The following is a 22484-nucleotide window of genomic DNA, read 5'->3' as shown; positions in this document are numbered from 1 at the left end:
CCACCGTGGCCGATGCACTGCTGGAGGGGATGTTTGCCAGGCTAGGGGTGCCGGAGGAATTACACAGTGACCAGGGGCGTAACTTCGAATCCCAGGTCTTCGCCAGAGTGTGCCAGCGCCTCCTTGTGTTGGTCGTGCACAAGGAGGAGCTGTGACAATAGCAGAGAAGGAGTGAGAATGGCGCAGATGGAAACTCGTTTTCATGTGCTCCTCTGGAAGGAATGAAAATATATTTATGTCTTTATTTAGTGGTTTCATTAGTGACAAAGACTAAACTTTCTTGGAAAAATGTATTTTATGTAAACCATGTTTGCTATTAATTCAGTTAGGGCTAGAATATGTTCATTGTCTTCCAATGAAAGAAGGGTTCCTTTTGCCGTAGTCGGGTTGACATTAGAAGCTTGCCACGCCCGGACTGTTACACCAACGCATTAGCATGTTAAAGCGATTTCATTGAGGAGCCTAGCTTTCTTAACTAGTAAGTAATGTACTTTTGGAGGGGGGAGGTGTCTTTCGCTGGAAATCTTGCCCCCTTCTACTTTGAAAATACCTGTGAAACCGGTTTAATTCGTCACAGCCAGCACTCCCGCAGAGAGGGGGGTTGTACTTGTTAATGTCTTAGCCGGAACACATCATTATATCTCATTTTGTATTTCTATAAAAAAATCGTTTGCCCAGCCTAACACTATTGTTGTTATTGTTTTTATCCTGTAAAGCGCTTTGAGCAGCACAGCTTTCTCACCAGTTAGATTACTTTTTGATACAATCCTTACACAAAGCAGAAACTTCTTGTATTTTCCGATGACATACAAGTGGAAAGATTACAGATTTTAATCGTCTTTATTCTGAACCAGGGAAAATCTGATCATGTTTCTCTATAACAATAATAAAAAACTTTATTTTACATATCACCTTTAAAAGTGGCATCTCAAAGCAATACAGTAGATGGAAACCACAGATTACAAAGTAAATACCCAGACAAACGCTTTAATAATTTTTAATAAAATGCTTTTATTCATTCAGCAGAGAGAGCGTAAAACCTGGGCATAACAGCTGTTCCTTTTTCTGATCACCCGCTCTCTGGATACACGTCTCACCTGTCCTGTTCTTTGTTTTCCTAATTTGCTGATTATGCCTTCTGCGATCCACTCCTGCCCTCACACCTAAAGAAGACTATTTTAAATTTATATGCGCGGTCCATTGTGCAATTTACACTTGTATGTGCTGTCCTTAAGGTGATATCACATAAAGGTGATATGTAAAATAATGTTTTTTTTATTGTTATAGAGAAACATGATCAGATTTTCCCCGTATCAGAAAAAAAGATCTAAAGTATACTAATTTGTCACTAGTATACTTTTAATACAGTCTTTGCTGTGCTCTTGAGGATCCTTGTGATATTTCAAGCTCTGGTTGAATGATAAGTGTAGCAGTTTAAATAATTTTCGTAGTTAGATATTATGAAACGCTCTGTTAAAAGCAAGGGAGTTTTTATGTCCATTACAGTAAAAGAAAATGCCTGACAAAGCAGGGCTTGGACAGATTCCAAGTGCATTTTTGCAATTTACGTTGCATTGTGCTGCTGTAATAAAGTTTAAAATAATTAAAAGTCTAAACAGTATCAGCTTTATTTATGGGTTGCAATTTAAAAAAAGTCAAAAACCGAACTCAAAATGCAATTTAGAGCTTTCTGGCAAGAGGAGACACCCAAATTAATAATGTAACATGCCACTGCATGAACAAGGTTATACTGCTATTTCCTTAGATACGCGATTAAAAAATAATTTTTATTAAATTTTTAATAAAATGTTTTTGTTCACTCATAATCTGACAATTTCAGGAAGACTAAGGAAGGACTAAGGGAATTGTCATCTGTTGTGAAAGCTCTGTGAGCTCTGTGACTTTGAGACCACTTGTTATCCCAGGTTGTTTGAATTGCCACAATTCAAATAGAGAAAAAAGAGCTGACTGACAAGATTTAAGATGTGGCTGTCAATGTTGGATTAAAAAAGACACATTGCCCGACGTTAGTTGCATTGCTTGAAAAATAATTTTATTTCGAGAGACTGGATAAGTAATTCAAGTGTTTTTTTTTTAACTTCCTGAAAAACAAATAATAATTTAACTATATGTGCAAATGTTTTATGATATGTCGCTGTTGTGAATGTCTGTGGAGTGTATCTTATTTGCCTGTCTGTCCTGGCTATGCTCTCTCGCTTGCTCGCCCTCCCCTTCTCTCTCTCTCTCAATTCAAGGTGCTTTATTAGCATGACAGATTGGTACAATCAGTGTTGGGTATTTACTTTGCTTTGAGATGCCACTTTTAAAGGTGATATATAAAATCAAGGCTTTAACTTGCTTTAACTCCGCAAGTCTGAGTTCTCGTGTCTGTCCTATCCGAACCCGAAAGTATTACAATATGTATCTTTATAGCAGGTGGTGTACAACTTTTTAGTATAGATTACACTTTTCTAAAATGTATTTAAAAAAAAAAAACGATTACAATCTAATCTTTCCATGTTTGATCCCAGGATCCCAAGAAAAATAAATCTAAACGGGGAGAATGCTATGCTGAAAGTTTATTAAGATACTTAGAAGACAAAGATATCAATTTATGTTGCATTTGTCTGATTGTGAATCAAAAAACACATATATTTAAACCTGCGTTTGTGATTTAAATCAAAACGCGATTTAAATCAATATAAATGTTTATATTGTAACACATAGGTGACTATTCATCGTTATTAAAATGACTTAAATTCGATCATGTTGTGATATTTAGAAATATAAATTTGTTTGGTGCGAGTGAGGTTTTATTTAATCTCTGACCCAGGGAAATGTTTTATTTTTTCAAAGAAATGTTTGTTGAAAAAAAAGTCATGACTCCAGCAGGATTCAAACACACAGCATGTGAGGTAGGAGTCAGGAGCCTAACCCACAGTGCCACCAGCAAGGTCACATGCAGAGTGCTGAAAAAGCACTACAGAAACATTATCAACAGACAATGTACAGCATGTACTATTCTTGTGTTGCGGTACATGAATATAATTATATCGTTATTAATTTCTTTAGATACGCAATTCCATATTATATTCCCTTTTAATCAAATTCTAAAAGTATGCTTGTTGACTCCAGTATCACATTAGTTAAAGACTTCGAAGCTTAAAATGTTAAGGGAGAAATGGAATACTGGTGTGTATTTTTTATTTAAAGTACAGAGACCAGCCATATACTGTATGTTTATGTTCCAAAATTAATATCGTTTATGGCCTTCACACGCGTTACAGTATGCTCCTATTCTTTTTATGCTCAGGTACTAAGATTTCCCTTCAGTGGTAAAATTCCATATGAATATTCAATGCTAAAATGTGCACAGTAAAGACATTTACTGTAAATCTTTCTACGACCGACCAACGGACTACGAGTGCCCCTGTCGGTCAACCAATCACGTACCGCGGTATTTTGCGTCATCGCGCGTCACAATGCGCGACGCCGTAGCCAATTACCTCCGGTATGTGTCTGTACTGCGCACTTTGAATGGCTGCATCTGTACCTTCCAATCACTGATGTCGCTCTCCCTAAACCTTAACGTGATGTTTTGCAGATGTGCAGTGTGCCTTTACTCCTGTATTAAAAACGACCTCTGTTGTCGGGCGGAGTTGAAGGAGAACTAACTGCACAGAAAAAGTATGTAACGATAAAATGTTTCTACACTTCAGAATGTCCCTTTAAATCCCTGCTCACACACGTCGGTGTGGGGAGCGGGCAGGTAGAGAGCTTTTCCAGAAACTCATGATGTTTCTCATGGGGTGTTACCTGCAGTAGTATCTCTCTCCACGCCTTTGGAAAGAAAAGAGTGGCTCCAGTGCAGGGTAAGGTCAGAACAGCTGGTCTGATTGTCTTAGAAAACAAGAAATTAAAATCAACAGGGAAATTGAACAATACAGAAATCAGAGCAGTATACAATAGGAAGCAAGCAAACAAAATGCTCAGCAAAATCGTAGTTGAGTAAATTGGTGTAAAAAAAATATTTGTAAGCAAAGGAGAGCCCGTGCTGCGTGTGAAACACATCAATAGTTCAGCATTTCTGAAACGTTTAATTGAATTGACAAAGAAATCCTCTCCTTAAACTTCAAAAAAGGATTATCTGTGGAGCCAGCAGGCGAAACACTGCAGTTGCCCGTTTCTCACAGGTGTTTGAAGTTGTGGATAACATTTAGTTAAACCTAATAACTGGTTGGGCCACCCTTAGAAGCAACAACTGCAATCAAGCGTTTGCGATAACTGGCAATGAGTCTTTTACAATGCTGTGGAGGAAATTTGGCCCACTCATCTTTGCAGAATTGTTGTAATTCAGCCACTATGGAGGGTTTTCGAGCCTTAACCGCTTTTTTAAGGTCATGCCACAACATCTCAATCGGATTCAGGTCAGGACTTTGACTAGGCCACTCCAAAGTCTTCATTTTGTTTTTCTTAAGCCATTCAGAGGTGGACTTGCTGGTGTGTTTTGAACTTGAACTTGAACTTTATTGCCATATGTAACCGGTACTGGTACAATGGAATTCTTACTTACAGAAAGTCTCTCGATTGTAAAACAAGTGTAAAAAACAAGACAAAGTGCAAACAGTGCATCAAGACAATGTACAAACAAACAATAGACAATGTGCAAGTAAACATGTAGACAGTTTGAATGTAAACAATACAGACGTGTAAACAATGACTGGAGATGTGCAATAGATAAGAAATCATAAAGAGGTAGATGGTGATGGTGTAGGTGTGGTCCGAGGGGGATGGCTAAATTTGTTCGCCAGTCTCACTGCTTGTGGATAGAAGCTATTGAAGAATCTAGTGTTAAGTGTCCGTATGCTCTTATATCTCTTGCCTGAGGGCAGTGGGGTGAAGAGCTCATGCCCGGGGTGGTGACTGTCCTCTGTGATGGCCAGAATTCTACCACGGCAGCGGTCCTCATAGAGCTGTTTAATCTCGTTGAGACTGCAGCCGATGATCTTCTGGGCCATATTGACCATTCTCTGTAGTGCCTTTCTTTCTCGCGAAGAGGTGTTACCATACCACACAGTGATCCCGTTGGTGAGGATGCTCTCGATGGTGCAGCAGTAGAAGTTCACCAACACATGTATTGGCATCCCCCATCACTTGAGGCACCTCAAGAAATAAAGGCGCTGCTGAGCCTTCTTCATGATAGAGTCAGTGTTCACAGTCCAGGTTAGATCTTTAGAGATGTGAATTCCCAAAAACCTAAAGCTGGTGACTGTTTCCACTTCCGTTCCATCAATACTGAGTGGGCTGTGAGTGTATGGCCTGTGTCTCCGAAAGTCCACTTTTAGCTCTTTCGTTTTCTTTATGTTCAAGTCCAGGTTATTGCTATGACACCACCTAAGCAGCTGTACAACTTCATCCCTGTAAGTGGACTCGTCATCATCACTGATCAGTCCTATTATAGTGGTGTCATCGGCAAACTTAATGATGTGGTTGTTGCTGTGTCTTGCTGTGCAGTCGTGAGTAAATAGGGAGTACAACCTTGGACTCAGACAGCAGCCTTGTGGGGTTCCAGTGCTCAGGGTGAGTGGTGTTGATGTTTTATTGCCTATCCGCACCACCTGTGGTCTCTCAATAAGAAAGTCCAGCAGCCAGTTGCAGACAGAGTTGCACAGACCTAATCCCCTGAGCTTTGTCACCAGTTGACTGGGTATGATGGAATTGAATGCTGAACCGTAGTCCACAAACAGCATTCTCACATACGAGTTCTTAGTGTCCAGGTGTTCCAAGGTTGTATGCAGAGCCAGGGAGACAGCATCATCCACTGCTCTGTTGTTCTGGTAGGCGAACTGCAAGGGGTCCAGGGATTCTGTGATGGAGGAGTTGATGTGTGACAACACCAGCTTCTCCAGGCATTTCATCACCACAGATGTTAATGCTACTGGGCAGTAATCATTCAGGCATGTCACTTTTGTCTTTTTGGGGGTTGGAACAATAGTGTTTTTTTTAAAGCAGGTGGGGACCATGGACTGTGACAGGGAGGAGTTAAAGATGTCCGTAAACACTGTGGTCAGCTGGGCTGCACATGTCCTCAGGACGTGAGGTGGTATCCCATCAGGCCCTGCAGCCTTACGGATTTTCACCCTGCTCAGAGTCTTCTGCACGTCCTGCTCTGAGAGTTTCAGATCAAACTCGCCCTGCACACTTGGGGTCTTCTCAGCATTGCCCTTGTTCAGAGCATCAAAGTGGGCATAGAAGCTTGCCCCCTTTGGATCATTGTCCTGTTGCAGAACCCAAGTGCGCTTCAGCTTGAGGTCACGAACAGATGGCCGGACATTCTCCTTCAGGATTTTTTGGTAGACGGCAGAATTCATGGTTCCATTTACCACAGCAAGTCTTCCAGGTCCTGAAGCAGCAAAACAGCCCCAGACCATCACACTACCACCACCATATTTTACTGTTGGTATGATGTTCCTTTTCTGAAATGCTGTGTTACTTTTATGCCAGATGGGACACACACCTTCCAAAAAGTTCAACTTTTGTCTCGTCAGTCCACAGAGTATTTTCCCAAAAGTCTTGGGGGTCATCAAGATGTTTTCTGGCTCATCAGTGGTTTTCGTCTTGGAATTCTGCCATGCAGGCCATTTTTGCCCAGTCTCTTTCTTATGGTGGAGTCATGAACACTGACCTTAACTGAGGCAAGTGAAGCCTGCAGTTCTTTGGATGTTGTTGTGGGGTTTTTTGTGACCTCTTGGATGAGTCTTCGCTGTGCTCTTGGGATAATTTTGGTCTTTAGAAATGGCTTTATAAACTTTTCCAGACTGATAAATCTCAATCACTTTTTCAGACAGGCCCATGTAGGTTTAATTTTTCCCTTAATAATAAAAACCTTCATTTAAAAACTGCATTTTGTGTTTACTTGTGTTATCTTTGTCTAATATTTCAATTTGTTTGATGATCTAAAACTTTCAGTGTGACAAACATGCAAAAAAATAAGAAATCAGGAAGGGGGCAAACACTTTTTCATATAGCTGGCTCTGTGGTGCAATGGAGAGCGCGTTGGACTTCTAGGCCTTGATAGAATGAAGTCATTCAAAGGTTGTGGGTTCGAGTCCTACCAGAGTCATGTATCATTTTTATTGAACCTTTCTAAATCCTCTAGGGATTGGTGTTGATCAAGTCAAATACAGGACTTCTTAAGAGTCCACAGTTGAAAATGAACCAGCAGCCACAAGAAAGAAATTAGCACTGGACTGTGATCACATCACTCCTGTCCTGGAGTCCTTGCACTGGCTTCCTGTCAACTTCAAAATCCTCAAGCTCACCTATAAGGCTCTCCATGGCTTAGCACCTCAGTACCTGTCTGGGTTATCGCCCTACTCCCCACCTCACAACCTTCGCTCTTCTAATTGTGTTTTCCTATCTGTCCCCCAGTCCATCTGGACTACACTCTATGGGTGACAGGGCCTTCTCCTGTTTTGCCCCAAAGCTCTGGATCTTTATCCCCAAGGATATCAGTCACCTTCTCTAAACTCCTTCAAATCCAGACTCAAAACCCTCTTCTTTAGAAGAGCTTTTAATGCACTATTCTTTACCCCTCTGTTCCTACTGTATTTAATACCACCATCTATTGTCTCCTCTAACTGTGTATTCTCATCCTGCTTATCTTGTGTATTTTTTTAACTTTATTGTTGTCATTCTGTAAAGTGCTTTGAAAAGCCACCTTTAAAAGCGCTATATAATGTAAAGATTATTATTATTATTAATAATGAACAGTGCATTTAACACTGAGCACATGTGGTCCTTCTTTGCAAAGGATTGCAAAGGTTGGGAATTAGCTTTTCACTCGTGTTGTTGAAGACCGTATCCTGGCTGTGTTGCAGGAAATGTCTGGATGCCATCACCGGATCAAGGAGAGGATCAGGGTTTTGGGAAGTCTTTTTGATGCCTGACACTGTGTGTTTCCTGGTTGTAACGGGTGTCATTCTGGACCTAAACAACAGAGAACACCATTGAAATCGCTGGACTGCCTAGCGGACACTTTGTCACCTTCTTCTGACCTGTAATTAATGTGATTCTCTGAAAACGTGGCACGTTGTATCTGTGCTACCTTTATGGAGGGTGACCACACTCATAAGGATCATAGATTCGATCACAAGCATCTAAAAACGAGAATGAGAAAATGACATCACGCTATAAGGCTGAATGGCACGAATTCTCCTGTTCCTTCTGCAGCAAATGTGAGTTTTTTTGCTTCTTAACACTGAGATAGTTGGAGATATTTGGCAGCTGTGGGATTCCAACTCAACCCTCAAAGAGACTGGAGCTTTAATCCAGCTCTAAACTAAAAACTGGGTGACTTGTAAGGGCTGGTAGGAGAGGAAAAGAATAAATGCTTCTTTTTTGGTCTTTAGCTACTAAAAGAAAGGAAAAAATATTTGATTATTATTTATTCACCAGTTGTTTTGATCAAATTATTGTAACGCAGTGCCATATTAAGGTATAATATGTACATGAACGTCATGTCTGATTTGATGATGGCAGCTGAGTATCGCTGGAGGACAGTTCATCATGAGTGGGTAAGCCTGCATAATGAGGGAGAAGAGATCGGCCTCTCTGATGCAGTGTCCAGTGACACTAACCTTCTGTCCTACTGTTCTCTGCTAATGTAGAGGGTGAATGCTTATTTAGGTGAATGTAAGGTTTCATTCTTGTAAAATATTTCCGAGCACTTTTTTTGTTGCTGAAAATTAATCTTGTGCATTTGAATGAATTCCGATATTGTCACCTAATTCTATACATTGTTTCATCAGACTAGAACTTTTATAGGAGCTCAATTGCATTTATGAATTGCATAGTGATAGTATTTCTTTCCGTTTAAATACTTCAGTCAAAAATGTAGAGAAGGTGCTCCTGTTTTCACCATTATAAGAACTGTGATGCACCAGTAATATTTACTCTCACAAAAGTATTGTTATTGTATTGTTCTGTTCTGTAACAATCTTGAGTGACACAAACCTTCTGTTTTACTGCACTACACTTCTCCAGAGGCCAGTTCAGCACACAAGGATCCTCAGTCAAACAAACACTGCAATCGCTTGATAAAAGCCATTCCTCATCCTTTCTCTTAGTATTGGTGCAACTTTTGTATCCAAAGAAGGCGATTTGACAATGAAAGGTGCAATCATCTTAAAGAGAGTCTTCATGAAGGCATGCACAGCTTAAGGCACATGAAGCTGAATCCATGAGCTGATTGACACAAAACAATGTCACTTCACATTATCCGCAAAGCTGTTTTGCTTGTCTGACCACCTCTTCGTACTTTACAGTGAGCGCATATATTTCAGTTTCTTCTTTTGTATTTTCCTTACTATTTTACTGTCCCTTTCCCCCATGTGGAGATGTATCCACTGCCAAAACTGCTGTCTGATTATTTAAATTATCTGTAAAACTGTTACATGACTTCATCTAATTGTAAATTTATAAGACAGTCTGTGAGACATTTGTGAGAGTAGCTGAATCCCAGGGCTGGTGTGGAATCACACACAGACAGGTCTTCTGTGTGATCTGAATCCCACTGCCCAGAGCTACAGACTGGTCAAATGGTCACTATTGTAGACACGACCATCGGACAATCGGCTACAAATAATCAATATACTGATCATATTGTCACTACTGGTGTTTATTACATAAATACTATATATAAATAATAAGATAATTCCACACTCATGTGTGTTATAAAACATTTATAAACATTTTGGGAGGCTGACATACAGTAAAGAAAGTAATACTGAAGGGCTGGAAGTCCTGGAAAGCGTTAATAGAACCTTCTTGCTTTCGACCTGGAACAGAGCCCACAACTGCCAGATCAGTGACCCCTGAGCCCAGTTCACAGAGAGGAGAACCAGGGGCTCTTCTATGTCTCTAAGAGGGCTGGGAGGAAGGATAAAAGGGGGAAATGTGACATGAGTCCAGGCTGTTCTGTCTGATATTGTTCATGTAGCAGCACTGATTGTCTAAATATCTTCTGGTTCTGGATTGTGAGGATAGAGAGCAGTACGGAGTTGAGATCCTGTCTGAGTGTGAGTCTGAGCAATGAATCTGACTGAGAAAAGAATAATGATTTTTTATTCTGCCTGAGAATTTTCCTGAGAATTTTTCCTGATAATTTTTCTTCTTTTCCAAGTGGTGTTACATCCCCTTCAGATACTCTACACAGACTGCCAGAGAGAAGAGGAGAGAGAGATGGACAGATAAGAGCACACACAGCAAGAGACACATACGTCTTGATTTACTTTGAAGCAAGTGTTCATTTCTTTTCAGGAACAAGTTGTTTTTGAACTTCAAGAAATTCATACAAATTCTGAAAGATAAAATACAAATCTTGCTTCTCAGGACAGAAGAAATGCTGCAAAAAAATGCCAGTGATTTGTGAAAAGCAACGGGAATGTGTCCCTCTGCAGCTGTTAAACAAAGGGCTGGTGGGTCAAACGCACTCAGGGACGTGCTTCAGATTGTGATGATGTAAACATAATCTCCGCTAAAAATTGAAGGGGTTTCTTCGCAAACCCTCTTGAATGTTGCAGGAAATCTTCGTGTTTTACTCGTGTGCAACTAAAACAAGTAAACAATTCAGTACCTAAGTCAATGTCCAAGAAAACCATCCTCACGTGTGGAATTTTTCTTTAACTGGCTGTTGGGAGAATTCATTTATACACCCGTTGTATCCTTAGCAAAAATATTTTAAAATTAGAACACAGATTTGTTGGAGAACTTGACAATCCTTGACAATCATTATTAAATGAGCATTATAGAAATGTGCGTTGATATTTTTAATATGTACCTTAATTGTAATATATATATATAATTGCTTTGATGTGGATGTTCATTTGAAGGAATTGAGGAAACTATGAAGGATCGCAGAACAACCAAAGATACATTTGGGCATCTGCTATTGGTAAAGATTAACGAATACAGTAAGTGTGAAGCTTGCACATACACGAGAGAAAAAGATCAGTTTAAATTCACTTCATTAGACTGACGGTGTGTATAGCAATGGATGGTTCTGATACATCGACCTCTGGGTTATGGGCCCAGCACGCTTCTGCTGCGCCACTCTGCTGACAGCTGTCGTAGTGTGATTCAACACAACTGCTCTATCTTTGTTTTCTAAAAGTGCGCCCGAGATGAAAAGTTTCAACGGCAAACACAGACGTCACTTTGAGCACTTGGTCTTTTATAGTACGAATCATCACACGCTGCTCTACATGGGCGTGTCTTCAAGATCGTTGAGAACCAAACCTTCTGCTTTCCGAGGCAACTGATTCTTTCCTTGTTAATTCACAAATCTTCAATGGGAATCAGTGAAACGAAAACCAAACACATGTACACACTCGCGTCCTAGCCTGAAAGAAAAATGATGGAAGCATTTGAGAAATAACAAGAGTAGTCTGAACAGCTCCAGTCTATCAACTGCTCTACAAAGTGAGCGCTACTTCCACACCCAGTTTATAACGCTGAAAATGATTCAGGAAGCACAGCAAAGTTCAAAAAGCAGTGGTTGAAAAGCGTCTAGATACATAAAATGACAGTTTCTCAAAAGTAAAATCTTAAGCTTTTAAATATTGTCAGCCATATATTTTCGTTTTTCTCTTTTTTACATAACACGCTTTCGAGAAATAGACTGTCTTGTAATGAAGGCTGCATTAGAAAATGTGTGTCTAAATTAAAATCGGGTTTATGACTTCTGAGTTTTTCAGCTTTCTTAGCGCTTGGGTCTCGATTCAGATATTGCAATTAAAGCAACAGGGGAGTAAGTTTTCCTTTTCTAAATCAAAGGTGATCTGCTCACAAGGAAGTATAAAAACTTCAGCGTTTACTTTTTGAAGACCGCAAATTGTCGAAACACTGTTGCTTCATAAGCTAATAAGTAAGGTTTCTGACCACGCATTGTATTACTAATGCTGTTATTAATAAAAAAAAAGCTTAAATTCACATAATGGAATTTGGACGGCTCAAAGTAGTCTATTCTTTGTACAACTTTACTTGCCCGCTGAGTAGAGTTTAAAGCAACGGCAGCAGAAGTAGCAGTAATAGCAACAACGTGGTTAGAGTGTCACAATACACTCTATGAAATTATTGCGGCTTCAGATCGTTTTGTTCTGTTGAAGCTGCCTACAGGCTCTGAATTGCTGACATTGGCTGTGATCTTTTTTCAGGTTTCATGAAATTCTTCACATATTTGAAATATTTAATTCGGGTTCGCCTAATACACGGTGCAAACCGTACCTGCAGCAGAATGCTGTGGCACATGAAGCCGTTTTGTCTATCGGGTGTAAGGATTTAGGAGCGTACTACAAATCGAGCAAGCGAAAAGAAAATTAAACAGGAGTCACTTTTTGGATTGCTAATTCATTGTGCTCTGCTCGTCTAGGTTCAAATCCTATCCTTGTCATGGTTAAGGCCTGAGACGTGTGTGTTTTTTCTAAACGGTGTTTGCATTTGTTTCCTCTTTACTCCTGTAAACTCAGGATTTTTTTTCCTTGGTGCAACAATACGCTTCTGTAAATGGTAGACTCTGCTTTCAAATTAGCTGCACCAGGCATTCGGATACAGAAAAACACAGGGATTTAAAATTCAGGAATATGAATGGCCAATTGCTTACAGCTAGGGTTTTTACGTTTTCTTATTTAGCGATTTGTGTATCAATCTTTTAACAATTCATTAAAATGCTAACAATATGTAAAATCAAAACAACAGCACCGTTAAATGCTGGGGAGACAGGTAGTTTTTTTTTTTCCATCAGATGCCAATCTCTAATGCTGTGTGTGAGAGCTTACGTACCTTTCCTTTTCTCACATTTTCTGACAACTATTCCAAAGGGGCACCCTGTCAGCTCCTAATACTTTTTAAAAGTCTGCCTGCATGTTTGATTATTGTCGTTTTATTTAGAAAAAGTTCAATATTGATCATAACTAAAGAAAATTAGGATCACGAATAAAAAAAGGGCTGAAGATGCGAGTCGCTCTTGAATCAGAGCTGGGCGACACGGGCTTCTGTTCTGATATGATTGTTCGAGAAGCAGGAGGAATCTCTTCTCTCCTATGGAGCATGAGCTGAATCAGGAGTGAGACATTTCGTATGCTCGTGCATATGTTAACACATGACCTACATCGTAAAACTAAATTAAAAACTAACATTAAGTTGTCAAAGACATTCATTTATATACAAACAAGAGACAGACATAGTAATGATTCTACATTAACTTGTCCTGCACTGATCAGACTAATTGAAATGTATGAAAGCCCGTTTCCGCCAGGGAGTTACAAAACAACGCGCTATGGTATCGCAGAATTCCGATTAAGTAACTCAGAATTGCGACTTAGTAACTCACAACTCCGACTTTATATTTCACATTTGCAACTTCGAAATAGCCCATATTTCATTGTCTGTCCTTTTGTTATTGTAACGGATTCGGGTTCTAGCTAGCAAGACCTGGGTTTGAGCCAATAGAGTGAGGCACGAAGTAGGGTGGGAGCGGCGAGGGCACAAGCCCTAGAACCCGAATTCGTTACAATAACAAAAGGTCAGACAATGAAATATGGGCTTTTCGAAGTCGCAAATGTGAGAGATAAAGTCAAAATTCTGAGTTTTTAGGCCGCAATTCTATGATTCTAAGTCACAATTCTGAGATACCATAGTGCGTTTTTTTTACTCCCTGGCGGAAACGGGCTTCCATAGGTTCTCGGTGCTGCGAAGCAAAAGCAATCTCTGGAAAATCAGACAAATTATCAGATCATGTCAAAAGCTGATCAGTATTTCTTTACTGGGAAGCAAAGAGATGCTTGTATTACACATTTTAATATGACATGGAATTACACGTGAAAAATAGTAAAATTATTTTCATTGCGGTACGTGTTGATAGAACAGCCCCCTCGATAAAAGAAAGTGTGGACGGACGTGTCGCATGTTCCGTACTCTGTCTGACAGCGAGTTTAACACACTTTCCACGGAAATTAGAAACTAATTGAACAATAAATTAATCTGAGCAAATTTTACACGTGTGGGTGATTTAATTCTGTCGAAATTGCGTGGAACTCCTCCGCTGAGGTCAGATACACACGGGAAAATGTTCAGGCGGCTTCACGGAGTCCCGCCTCAGACTGAAATCAGGTTCTAATTAGACGCTGAGAACAATCCGGATCTCTGTATGTAATTGATTGTGTTGATTGTGTGACCAGGTGTGCGGTAACAGGTCCTGCCAGTATAAAAACCTAGTCACCGCGTTCACACTTTATGCTTTCTTGCTTCAACACAGTTTTGTGGTTTACTTATTTTACTCCTGTAGCAATTGAGCGGGACGTTAATTTGGCGATGCGCTCGTTTCTCTTTATGCTGTGCCTGTGCACATGGGCCGGGCTCCCCGCACTGGTTTCCGCCGGGCCGGCTGGCTGGGACTCTCGGGAATTGGCGCTCCAGGCCGACCTCCCGGCTCCTGAAGACGCAGCCCAGTTGGAGGACTTGAACCTGGCAGATGCGCCCTCCGAAGACCTGTCTGCAAGCGAGAACGACTCGCAGTCCTTGGCTCCCGACTTTCGCCGCCTTCCCGTGTCTAGAGACGCGTACTCGCCCTACTTCGACAAGGAGAAGATGAAGCCCGAAGCCGGCAGCCGCCCCTTACCCGCCTACATCAAGAGCGTCCTGTTTCCTCCCCAGCGAGGGCGGCAGCCGGCTCGCCCGGCTATCGGGGGCACCCGAGGAGTGGCTGTGTGGTGTGACTCCAGCAGGATGTACGTGAGGGTCAGTCGGCTCCTGTTCGGCTTCAGCTGTCGGCCATCGGAGGTGACCTTGGGCAACTGCAGCGTCAGCCGAACCACACGCAGTTACTTCTACTTCATCTACGGGCTTCACGAGTGCGGCACCGAGCGATCGGTAAGCAGGTCTTCATCTACAGGCAGTGTATCGATGTGAGCTGTAGGGCCAGTGTCGGGGTTGCCTTTCCTGGGAATATCCCTTCCTCTGTGACCCTGCAGGTTGTCCAGGGCCGCCTGGTGTACTCCAACACTCTCCGCTATGCCCCGCCCTCCTCCAGTGCACCTGTGCATCGCTTCATTCCCTTCTCTGTGCCTGTCAAGTGCTCCTACAACAGGTAGGCAGGGCTCTGCTGCTGAGAAGCCGCTAGGAAAGTGTCCAGATGCCCCTCATCCCCTCTGTCCTGCAGGTTCCACTACTCCTACAAGGTTGGCTATGTCCCCACGTGGGCCAGGAGAAGGACCTTCTTCAAGGACCTGAAGAACAAACACAGCTTTGTGCTGCTCACCACCAACTGTAAGCTCCTTGAGTGAGTGGCTCCTCCTGCCTGCAGGGGGTGCTGTGTGCAGGTGTAATGCTGCCTCTCTCTCTCTCTCTCTCTTTCTTTCCAGCCCGCTGGGTCCGGCTCTCTCCTAAGGATGAGTACTTCCTGGGTCAGCCCATGTACTTCCAGGCCACTGCCTACTTTGCCACAGCAGAGCAGAGGCTGTACATCCACTCGTGTTACGTAACGGAGAAACCAGACCAGCACTCCCAGCCCCGTTTCCCTGTGATCGACAACTTGGGGTACGGCCCCTTCTGGGAGGAGAGGTGGGCAGGAGCCCCGAGAGCCTGCAGGGGTTCATCCTTGTCCTTGTCCCCAGGTGCATGGTGGACAGCAAGGCAGATGGCTGCCTGTCCAGGTTTGTCCCCTCCAAGCAGAAGGATGTGCTCCGCTTCACAATTGATGCCTTCCTCTTCCAGAAGAAGCTGTCCAGGAAGGTACTGCTCTCAAAGGCTGCTCAGCCTTCTTGCTCTACTGATCCATGGTCTGCTTTCACATCCATGATCTAGATGTGAACCAGACTGTGGCAGCTGTAGTGCCTAGAGCTGCCAGCTTGCCTTCACTGATGGCAGAAGGTCTTTCTCTGTCCCTCTATTGGCCTTGATCCCTTAATGCTGTGACCTTCCCTCTTGCAGCATGAAGTGACTGAGCTGTACATGCACTGTGTCATGGCTGTGGCTCCTGCTAAAGCAACACCAGGGACCAAGTCCTGCACCTACAACAGGGAGGCTAAGAGGTACTTCTGCAAGGAGCCTGCTGAGGGTGCTCTGGGACATGCCAGGTTTAGGCCTCACCTGTCCTCCTCTCCTCCAGGTGGGAGGAGCTGTATGGTGACCATGAGGTCTGTGCCTGCTGTGAGTCCAGGTGTGCTGGCAGTCGGAATGAAGGTGGGTCTGGTTCTCTATCCCTTGTGGATGCATCTCTGCTCAAGAGACAACCATGCTTGGACAACTGAGGAATGATCCCATGCTGGACAAAGACTGTTTAGATGAGTAGCATCACTGTGGGACTCTGGGTATAGCAGATCCCTCACTCCTGGGTGCTGCTTGTCCACAGGTACCAGGAGCCTGGTGACCAGCAGTCGGGTGGCTGTGGCACCAGTAGAAGCTCCTCTGGATGTGGGAGCTGACTGGACTGAGGATGAGGAGGGAGACCCTCAGAGCTCCAGTGAAGATGCTGAGAGCACCAGTGAGGATGTGGAGGGAACAGAGGACTTTGGAGATGTTGGCCAGTGGACAGGTAGGGTCTGGCAGGAGGAGCTCCTGTAGGGGTGGTGTCCTGCAGTTCAGCTGGATTGTTCTCCTTCTTTCTCCCCAGGTGCCTGAATGAAGGCTCCAGCCTGGCCCTTGTGACTCTCCTGCCTCCACTTGCCTTGTAATGGCAACATTTCAATAAAACTGTGAAAGACCCTTCTGCCTGCCCTTGTTTCTTTATGGTTTATAGGTTTGAATGGGGTGGAGGAATTCAAGGGAAGTGAGACCCATTAATCAATGGAAGTATTTGTGGGGGTTCCCCTTTCAAGAATGCTTCCCGTATTGCTGCCAATGAGGACTGAAAATGGCTGGAGTAATAAAGCGTTGTAGTGGGGGAAGATGGCCGCACTATTCCTTGGGCAGGGCAGTGTGACTTTTTTTACTGTGAGAGAGACGGAGGTGTTCAATATACTGGAAATCCTCCTGTTTCCGAGATGGGTAGTGCTTATGGAGTGTGAGTTGCTACTGTAGTGCCCAGTAAGAGTGAGATCTGGTTTCCTATTCTAGGCTGCACAAACTGACTAAAAGAAACACAAGGAAGGAATTGTCAACAGGGGCTTGGTGTAAAGTAGGCCTTCCCAACCTTAGCAGAGGAACAATACTGGTGCACAAACATCAGTGAATAATTGTGCAGTTAGAATCTTGGAGGTCTTGTCTTATGGGTGTTGGTTTCACAGTAGTGGTATTGGACAGTCATGGGGAAGTATTAGGATAGAGACCGGAGATCCCAGTACTTGACTGGGAAGGCGGGTGTTCACAACCACCTCTACCAGCAGCACAGACTGTGTAGATTGAGACTGAACGCTTACTACACAAAGCCTCTCCCCTGTTTCAGTGTCCCATGTCATGAATTTCAAGTGAATCCTAGTCTTCCTTTGTGCCTACCTATAATTTGCACAAATCCTGCTGGCCCACTAACACTGTCAATTCTTAGCCCTACTGCAGTGCCCTATTAAAGCTTCAAGGATTTAGGATAAACTATTTTATATAATGGTTCTGAAGGTGGCTTCTCAAAGCACTTGACAGAATTACAATAAGAATACACAGGACAAAACAATTCCAATAGACAGAGGAGACCATGGATGGTGGTACTAAGGAAAGTAGAAGCAGAGGGCTAAAGAATGGAACCAGTTCAGTAAAGGCTCTTCTACAGAAGAAGGTGTTGAGTCTGAATTTGAAGGAGTTTAGGGAAGCTGACTCTGCTATCCTTGGGCAGAGAGTTCCAGAGCCTGGGGGCATAACAGGAGAAGGCCCTGTCACCCATACAGTGTAGACGGGCTTGGGGGACAGTTAGGAGACCAGAATTAGAGTGAAGGTTATGAAGTGGAGAGTAGGGTGATAATAGATTAAACTGCAACTGAAATGTGAAGGCACGTTCTACAGTTTATGCAAGAAAGGGTAATGTTAGGCTTTTATGGGACGGGGGTAATGGCAGCACTTTTGAGGACTGTTGGTACAACAGCAGTGCTCAAGGATTCATTTCTAATATTGAGGACAATGGGTTATATACCCATCGTTATTACCAAAGGCTCAGAGACCTTTTGCTATATAAAAAGACTCCTTTCCACCACTAATTTATTCAGGTTTGGTTCATTTGGGTTTTATCAGTTAAACATTTAATATTGTATGTCAGTTTGTTGATGCCTGTATATCACAGTGATCTGCACACACACCTTTGACTGAATATAGGCTGCCAAACCTCTCCAGCAAACTTATGTATCACGGTAGGTACACAAGAAGTTTATTTGTAATAACAGGGTTGTTGGTGCCAGTAGTCAGATTGGGTCAATTGCAAGGTAAGAACAGCATCGCATTAACTGGAGATGATCCAGAGATTAGCATGCAGCTCTGTACGCCAGATTAATACCGATTTGCAACTCGCTCGTCTGCTGACTTTAGTCCCCTGCTCAGTTATCACAATGTTCCCAATTGCAATGAGCCCAAGGAAACAGCTGCTGCTCTCTAGAGGACACTACAGGACAGGACTAAGTACAATTCCTGCAATAGACTAAGCAGTTTAGTGCCAAACTAATGGAACTCTGAATCCTATGGGACAGTTCCGAATGTAGTAACAGCTTAATACTGAAATAATATCGTAACACCTCGTGATCTTAAGAATCTGTCGCTGTTAAAAAGTATTATAATAATAAGCTAAAATTGTACTGCAGCCACAACACAGTGGACTTGCAGCTCCTGTCCTGATCATACAGAAAGATGTCATCACTATAATACCTGTTAACAAACAGCGCCTGCAGTCTGTGAAAGAGAGCTCTGAGGTGAATATTCCTTGCAGGGAAGTGAACTGTAAACAAGGCAAATACATCACTCAGATGAGGAGCAACGACTGTTGCTAAAGAAAGTGAGCGAGGGTACACCTATAGTAGTTCATCCACAGAAATTCAAACATAAATTTGTGAGAGTACCGCACCAGAGTACCGCAAAGCTAGAAGCGTGCCTTCAACTGGAGTACTGTAGCACGACTGTTTATTTTTTAAAGTAATATTAACTTATTCCAGGCGTTCATCTGGTTTAAGAATACAAATCGATGCCTTCAAATAGACCTTTAACAGTCCTTTGATGTAGAATTAAGAAAATGGGGAATTATTTGATCCCATTCTCAATCCAGTAGTTTATGGACAGGCGCTCTCAGCGGACTGTGTGCAGGAGTGATGGGTGATGTGGAATTCTATGGGCTCAGTGGGACTCTGGGCGTCAACTCAGGGCTCTGCTGTAGATTCCTGTAGAACCGGTGTGAAATGATAATGTATCGTTGGCTGGTATTGTTAATGTAAAGTTTACTGGTACGTTTCGGCCAAAACATATTTTCTTTCTTCTTTTTTTCAGCATGGAATAAACCTATTACTTGTTCCTTTGCAGCCTACGCATGCTGACGCAGCTACCCACCTGAACTACAAATTGTATGTTGGCCGTTCCGTTACACTATATTGATGAATCGTACAAGATCATAGGATCTATAAGCCTGAAGACTTGTCTTGTACAGTGCCCTGATAAAAATCAAATTAATTACACTAATTTTTATGGAATCCCATTTCCGGTAGTGAGGCTTCCATAGTACACGGATGGAATAGTGGATGGTGGGCTTTTAAATTCTTTTTTTATTTAAACACCAGAAATACAAAAACGAAGAAAGAATATGAAATAAGATACAGAAATAGACACTTCACATCCAGAAGAATTCACAATTATAAAAGCTGAAACTTATACTTTTTAAATATTTCCATTGTATGTCATTTTTTACTTAAAAAAGAAACTCTTCTTTAGCTCAGCTGGCAAGGCCTGGGTTCGAGCCAATGCAGTGAGGCACGAACTAGGGTGGGAGCGGCGAGGGCACAAGCCCTGGAACCCGAATCCGTTACAATAACAAAAGGACAGACAATGAAATATGGGTTATTTCGAAGTCCCAAATGTGAGGTAGTCGTAATTACGAGATATAAAGTCGGAATTCTCAGTTACTAAGTCGGAATTCTGAGATACCATAGCGCGTTTTTATTTTTACTCCCTGGCGGAAACGGGCTTCCATAGAAATGGTCAGATTCAGAGCCATTGCAGTTCGTGCTAATTAGAACAACGCCAGAACTGAACCCTCAGCACCGTACTGACTACTGAGCACAAGATCAGCTGCTCGCCAGCTTTGTTTCGCACAGTTTTGCATTGCTATTGAGCTCAGAGCAGGAGCTGATCTTCAGACAGTCAGATGCGTTATACATTACGTCACTGGCCCTAATCTTACGGTGCTCAACTGCACCATAGTGACCTCAGCGCCACTACTAGTAATGCATCGCCCCCGGCCAAAATTGCTTAGTAAAAAAAAAAATTACTATACTGTCTGTTTAAAAATATTATATCTTTAAAAATGACAAAGGGTTTGTGTGTCGCGCTAAAGTTTCGAATCATTTCAATGCAAAGAAAAAACATTTTCTTCCAAGAAATCATAAATTTGTCTCATCCTTCATACTATAATTCTCTCTTGTAGTAGTAAAGCATTTTGAGTCAAACCGAACAATATATTAAAGGAACAAGTAATAGGTTTATTCCATGCTGAAAAGAGAAGAGAGAAAACACAACGTTTCAGCTGTGAAACCTTCTTCAGGTTTGTTTTCTCTCTTCTCTTTTCAGCATGGAATAAACCTACAATATTACTTGTTCCTTTGCAGATACGCATGCTGACGTAGCTACCCACCTGAATATATTAAATGTTTCATCTATATGATTAACATAATGTTCTCCTGAATAACTACAGTAAATGACAAAGCCTTAGAGCCACAGAGAAAAACAAATTGCATTTAAAGTAATTTTAAAGGCTCGAGATAACATTGCACTATAAACGCAAATGTCTGTCTTCTTTGTGGCGCTTACTTTTTGTTGCTTTAGCAAATTTCATGCAGTTTATTTCTGACACAAGACATAACAAGCTTGTGTATTTATGACAAAAAAGCAGGGCAACAATTTATATCGGCCTTGAAATTGAAATTGTTAAAAAGTGAGTTAAATGCAGATATAGTAAATATATTTTCTCATATAATGGTGTGTTTTTTTGTCTAAAAATCCTTCATGAATGGTTTAACAGACACTTTGCATAATTAAAAAATATATATTTACAAATTTTAACTTTTTATACAGTAAAGTTTTGTTGTGAACATGAGCCCTGTTTATCAATATCACCAACACAGTTCTGGATTTTATTCTGCCTTCCTATGGACATTGGAATTTTCTTTCACACAACAGCTCCCATGTGTGGTAGCTTATTAGCGCCAGGGAGAAAAAGAATATTGTTGGCTTTTAAATGAGAAACCATTTGCGTTTATACAAAATCACAATGCGTTGTCCCAGATATTGGGACATCCTCTGTTTAAACACCTGTCGTTTTCTCTAATATTGGCTCCTGTGCTTCGGTCCATTTGAGAGAGAAGACACTGAAAAAGTCGTGTGAAAGTGGATTTTGCACCTGCGCCAGTGCTGTAGTGGTATCATACAGACACCCATACAAATCCATCACACGTTGGAAGCCCTGGAAGGCAACGTAAAATATTGCTCTGTCCGTTGGTGGATTAGGTATGCATGCTACATTTCAACGTAAAATGCAATGTAAAATGATCAAATTTGTTTCAAAGTCGATTAATGTAAAAACCGATAAAGCTCATGTTTTTTATCTAGTTTTATCTATATCTATATCTATATCTAGTTTTTCAAAGGTCTTAAACAAATGTTTATCGCAATTGTGAAAGTTAGAGAAGGTGTACCAGCGCGTGCCTTTATATCGCCAGCTTCAGTCTCGCCTGTAGCTGCGAGAAGGTTAAAAGCGTACAAGTGATCTGTCTTTCGTCAAAATAATTGCTGGAGCAGCAGGACGTAGAGTACCATCCAGCAGCTGTAGATGGTGCTCGGGTAAGCGCTAATTCTGTTTTCAGCACAGGGAGCAAGAATGAGCTCAGTCCGGCTCCCAGCAGAATCCATTCTGGTTTGGTTGCTGTCAGACTGTGCATCTGAGGCTTTTTGGATCGCAACGTGAAAACAAAAGAACAAAAAACAATTGCTCACATCGTGTTACTTCCACCAGAGGAAGGGAAGATATCACTTAAAAAAAATCAGAACTGAATATTTGGATCCGGGGCCTCATACTTATCAAATTATTAAAATAATAATTATTTAACTATCAGATTGTGTTTCTGCAACATTTCGTGCACAGTATGCCGTATTCAACAATAAAACAACAGTCACAACGAGGCCTTTACACCCAGTCTGGGGTATTTTCCCCTTTTATATTTTTGCCACTTTATATCGAACCTGTTATACTCCCAGAAGTGCGCAGTAGCTTCTACTTAATAAAAATATACAATTCACCGCTGGTATAAACAGAT

The 22484-nt window shown here is 41.9% G+C and overlaps 2 protein-coding genes and 1 non-coding gene across 3 annotated transcripts; all 3 read left to right on the top strand.

Annotated features, from left to right (window-relative positions):
• Positions 1–7030: 7030 nt before the first annotated feature.
• trnar-ucu (transfer RNA arginine (anticodon UCU)) lies at positions 7031–7123 on the top strand. Its single transcript has 2 exons — positions 7031–7067; positions 7088–7123. It is a non-coding gene; the product is annotated as a tRNA-Arg (tRNA).
• Positions 7124–14204: 7081 nt separating this feature from the next.
• On the top strand, positions 14205–15181 carry LOC138243051 (uncharacterized). The gene is made up of 2 exons (XM_069198544.1): positions 14205–14928; positions 15030–15181. Exons 1-2 carry the CDS (start codon positions 14293–14295, stop codon positions 15147–15149), a joined length of 756 nt encoding a protein of 251 aa, XP_069054645.1. The 5' UTR covers positions 14205–14292; the 3' UTR covers positions 15150–15181.
• A 494-nt stretch (positions 15182–15675) lies between these two features.
• Positions 15676–16761, top strand: LOC138243361 (zona pellucida sperm-binding protein 3-like). Its single transcript, XM_069198931.1, has 5 exons — positions 15676–15789; positions 15988–16088; positions 16166–16239; positions 16409–16591; positions 16670–16761. The coding sequence occupies exons 1-5, from the start codon at positions 15676–15678 to the stop codon at positions 16675–16677; spliced, it is 480 nt and encodes a 159-aa protein (XP_069055032.1). The 3' UTR covers positions 16678–16761.
• Positions 16762–22484: the final 5723 nt, after the last annotated feature.

This window comes from Lepisosteus oculatus, chromosome 14, assembly GCF_040954835.1.
Source record: "Lepisosteus oculatus isolate fLepOcu1 chromosome 14, fLepOcu1.hap2, whole genome shotgun sequence".
NCBI lineage: Eukaryota > Metazoa > Chordata > Actinopteri > Semionotiformes > Lepisosteidae > Lepisosteus > Lepisosteus oculatus.
This window is presented reverse-complemented; position numbering and strand designations above follow the sequence as displayed.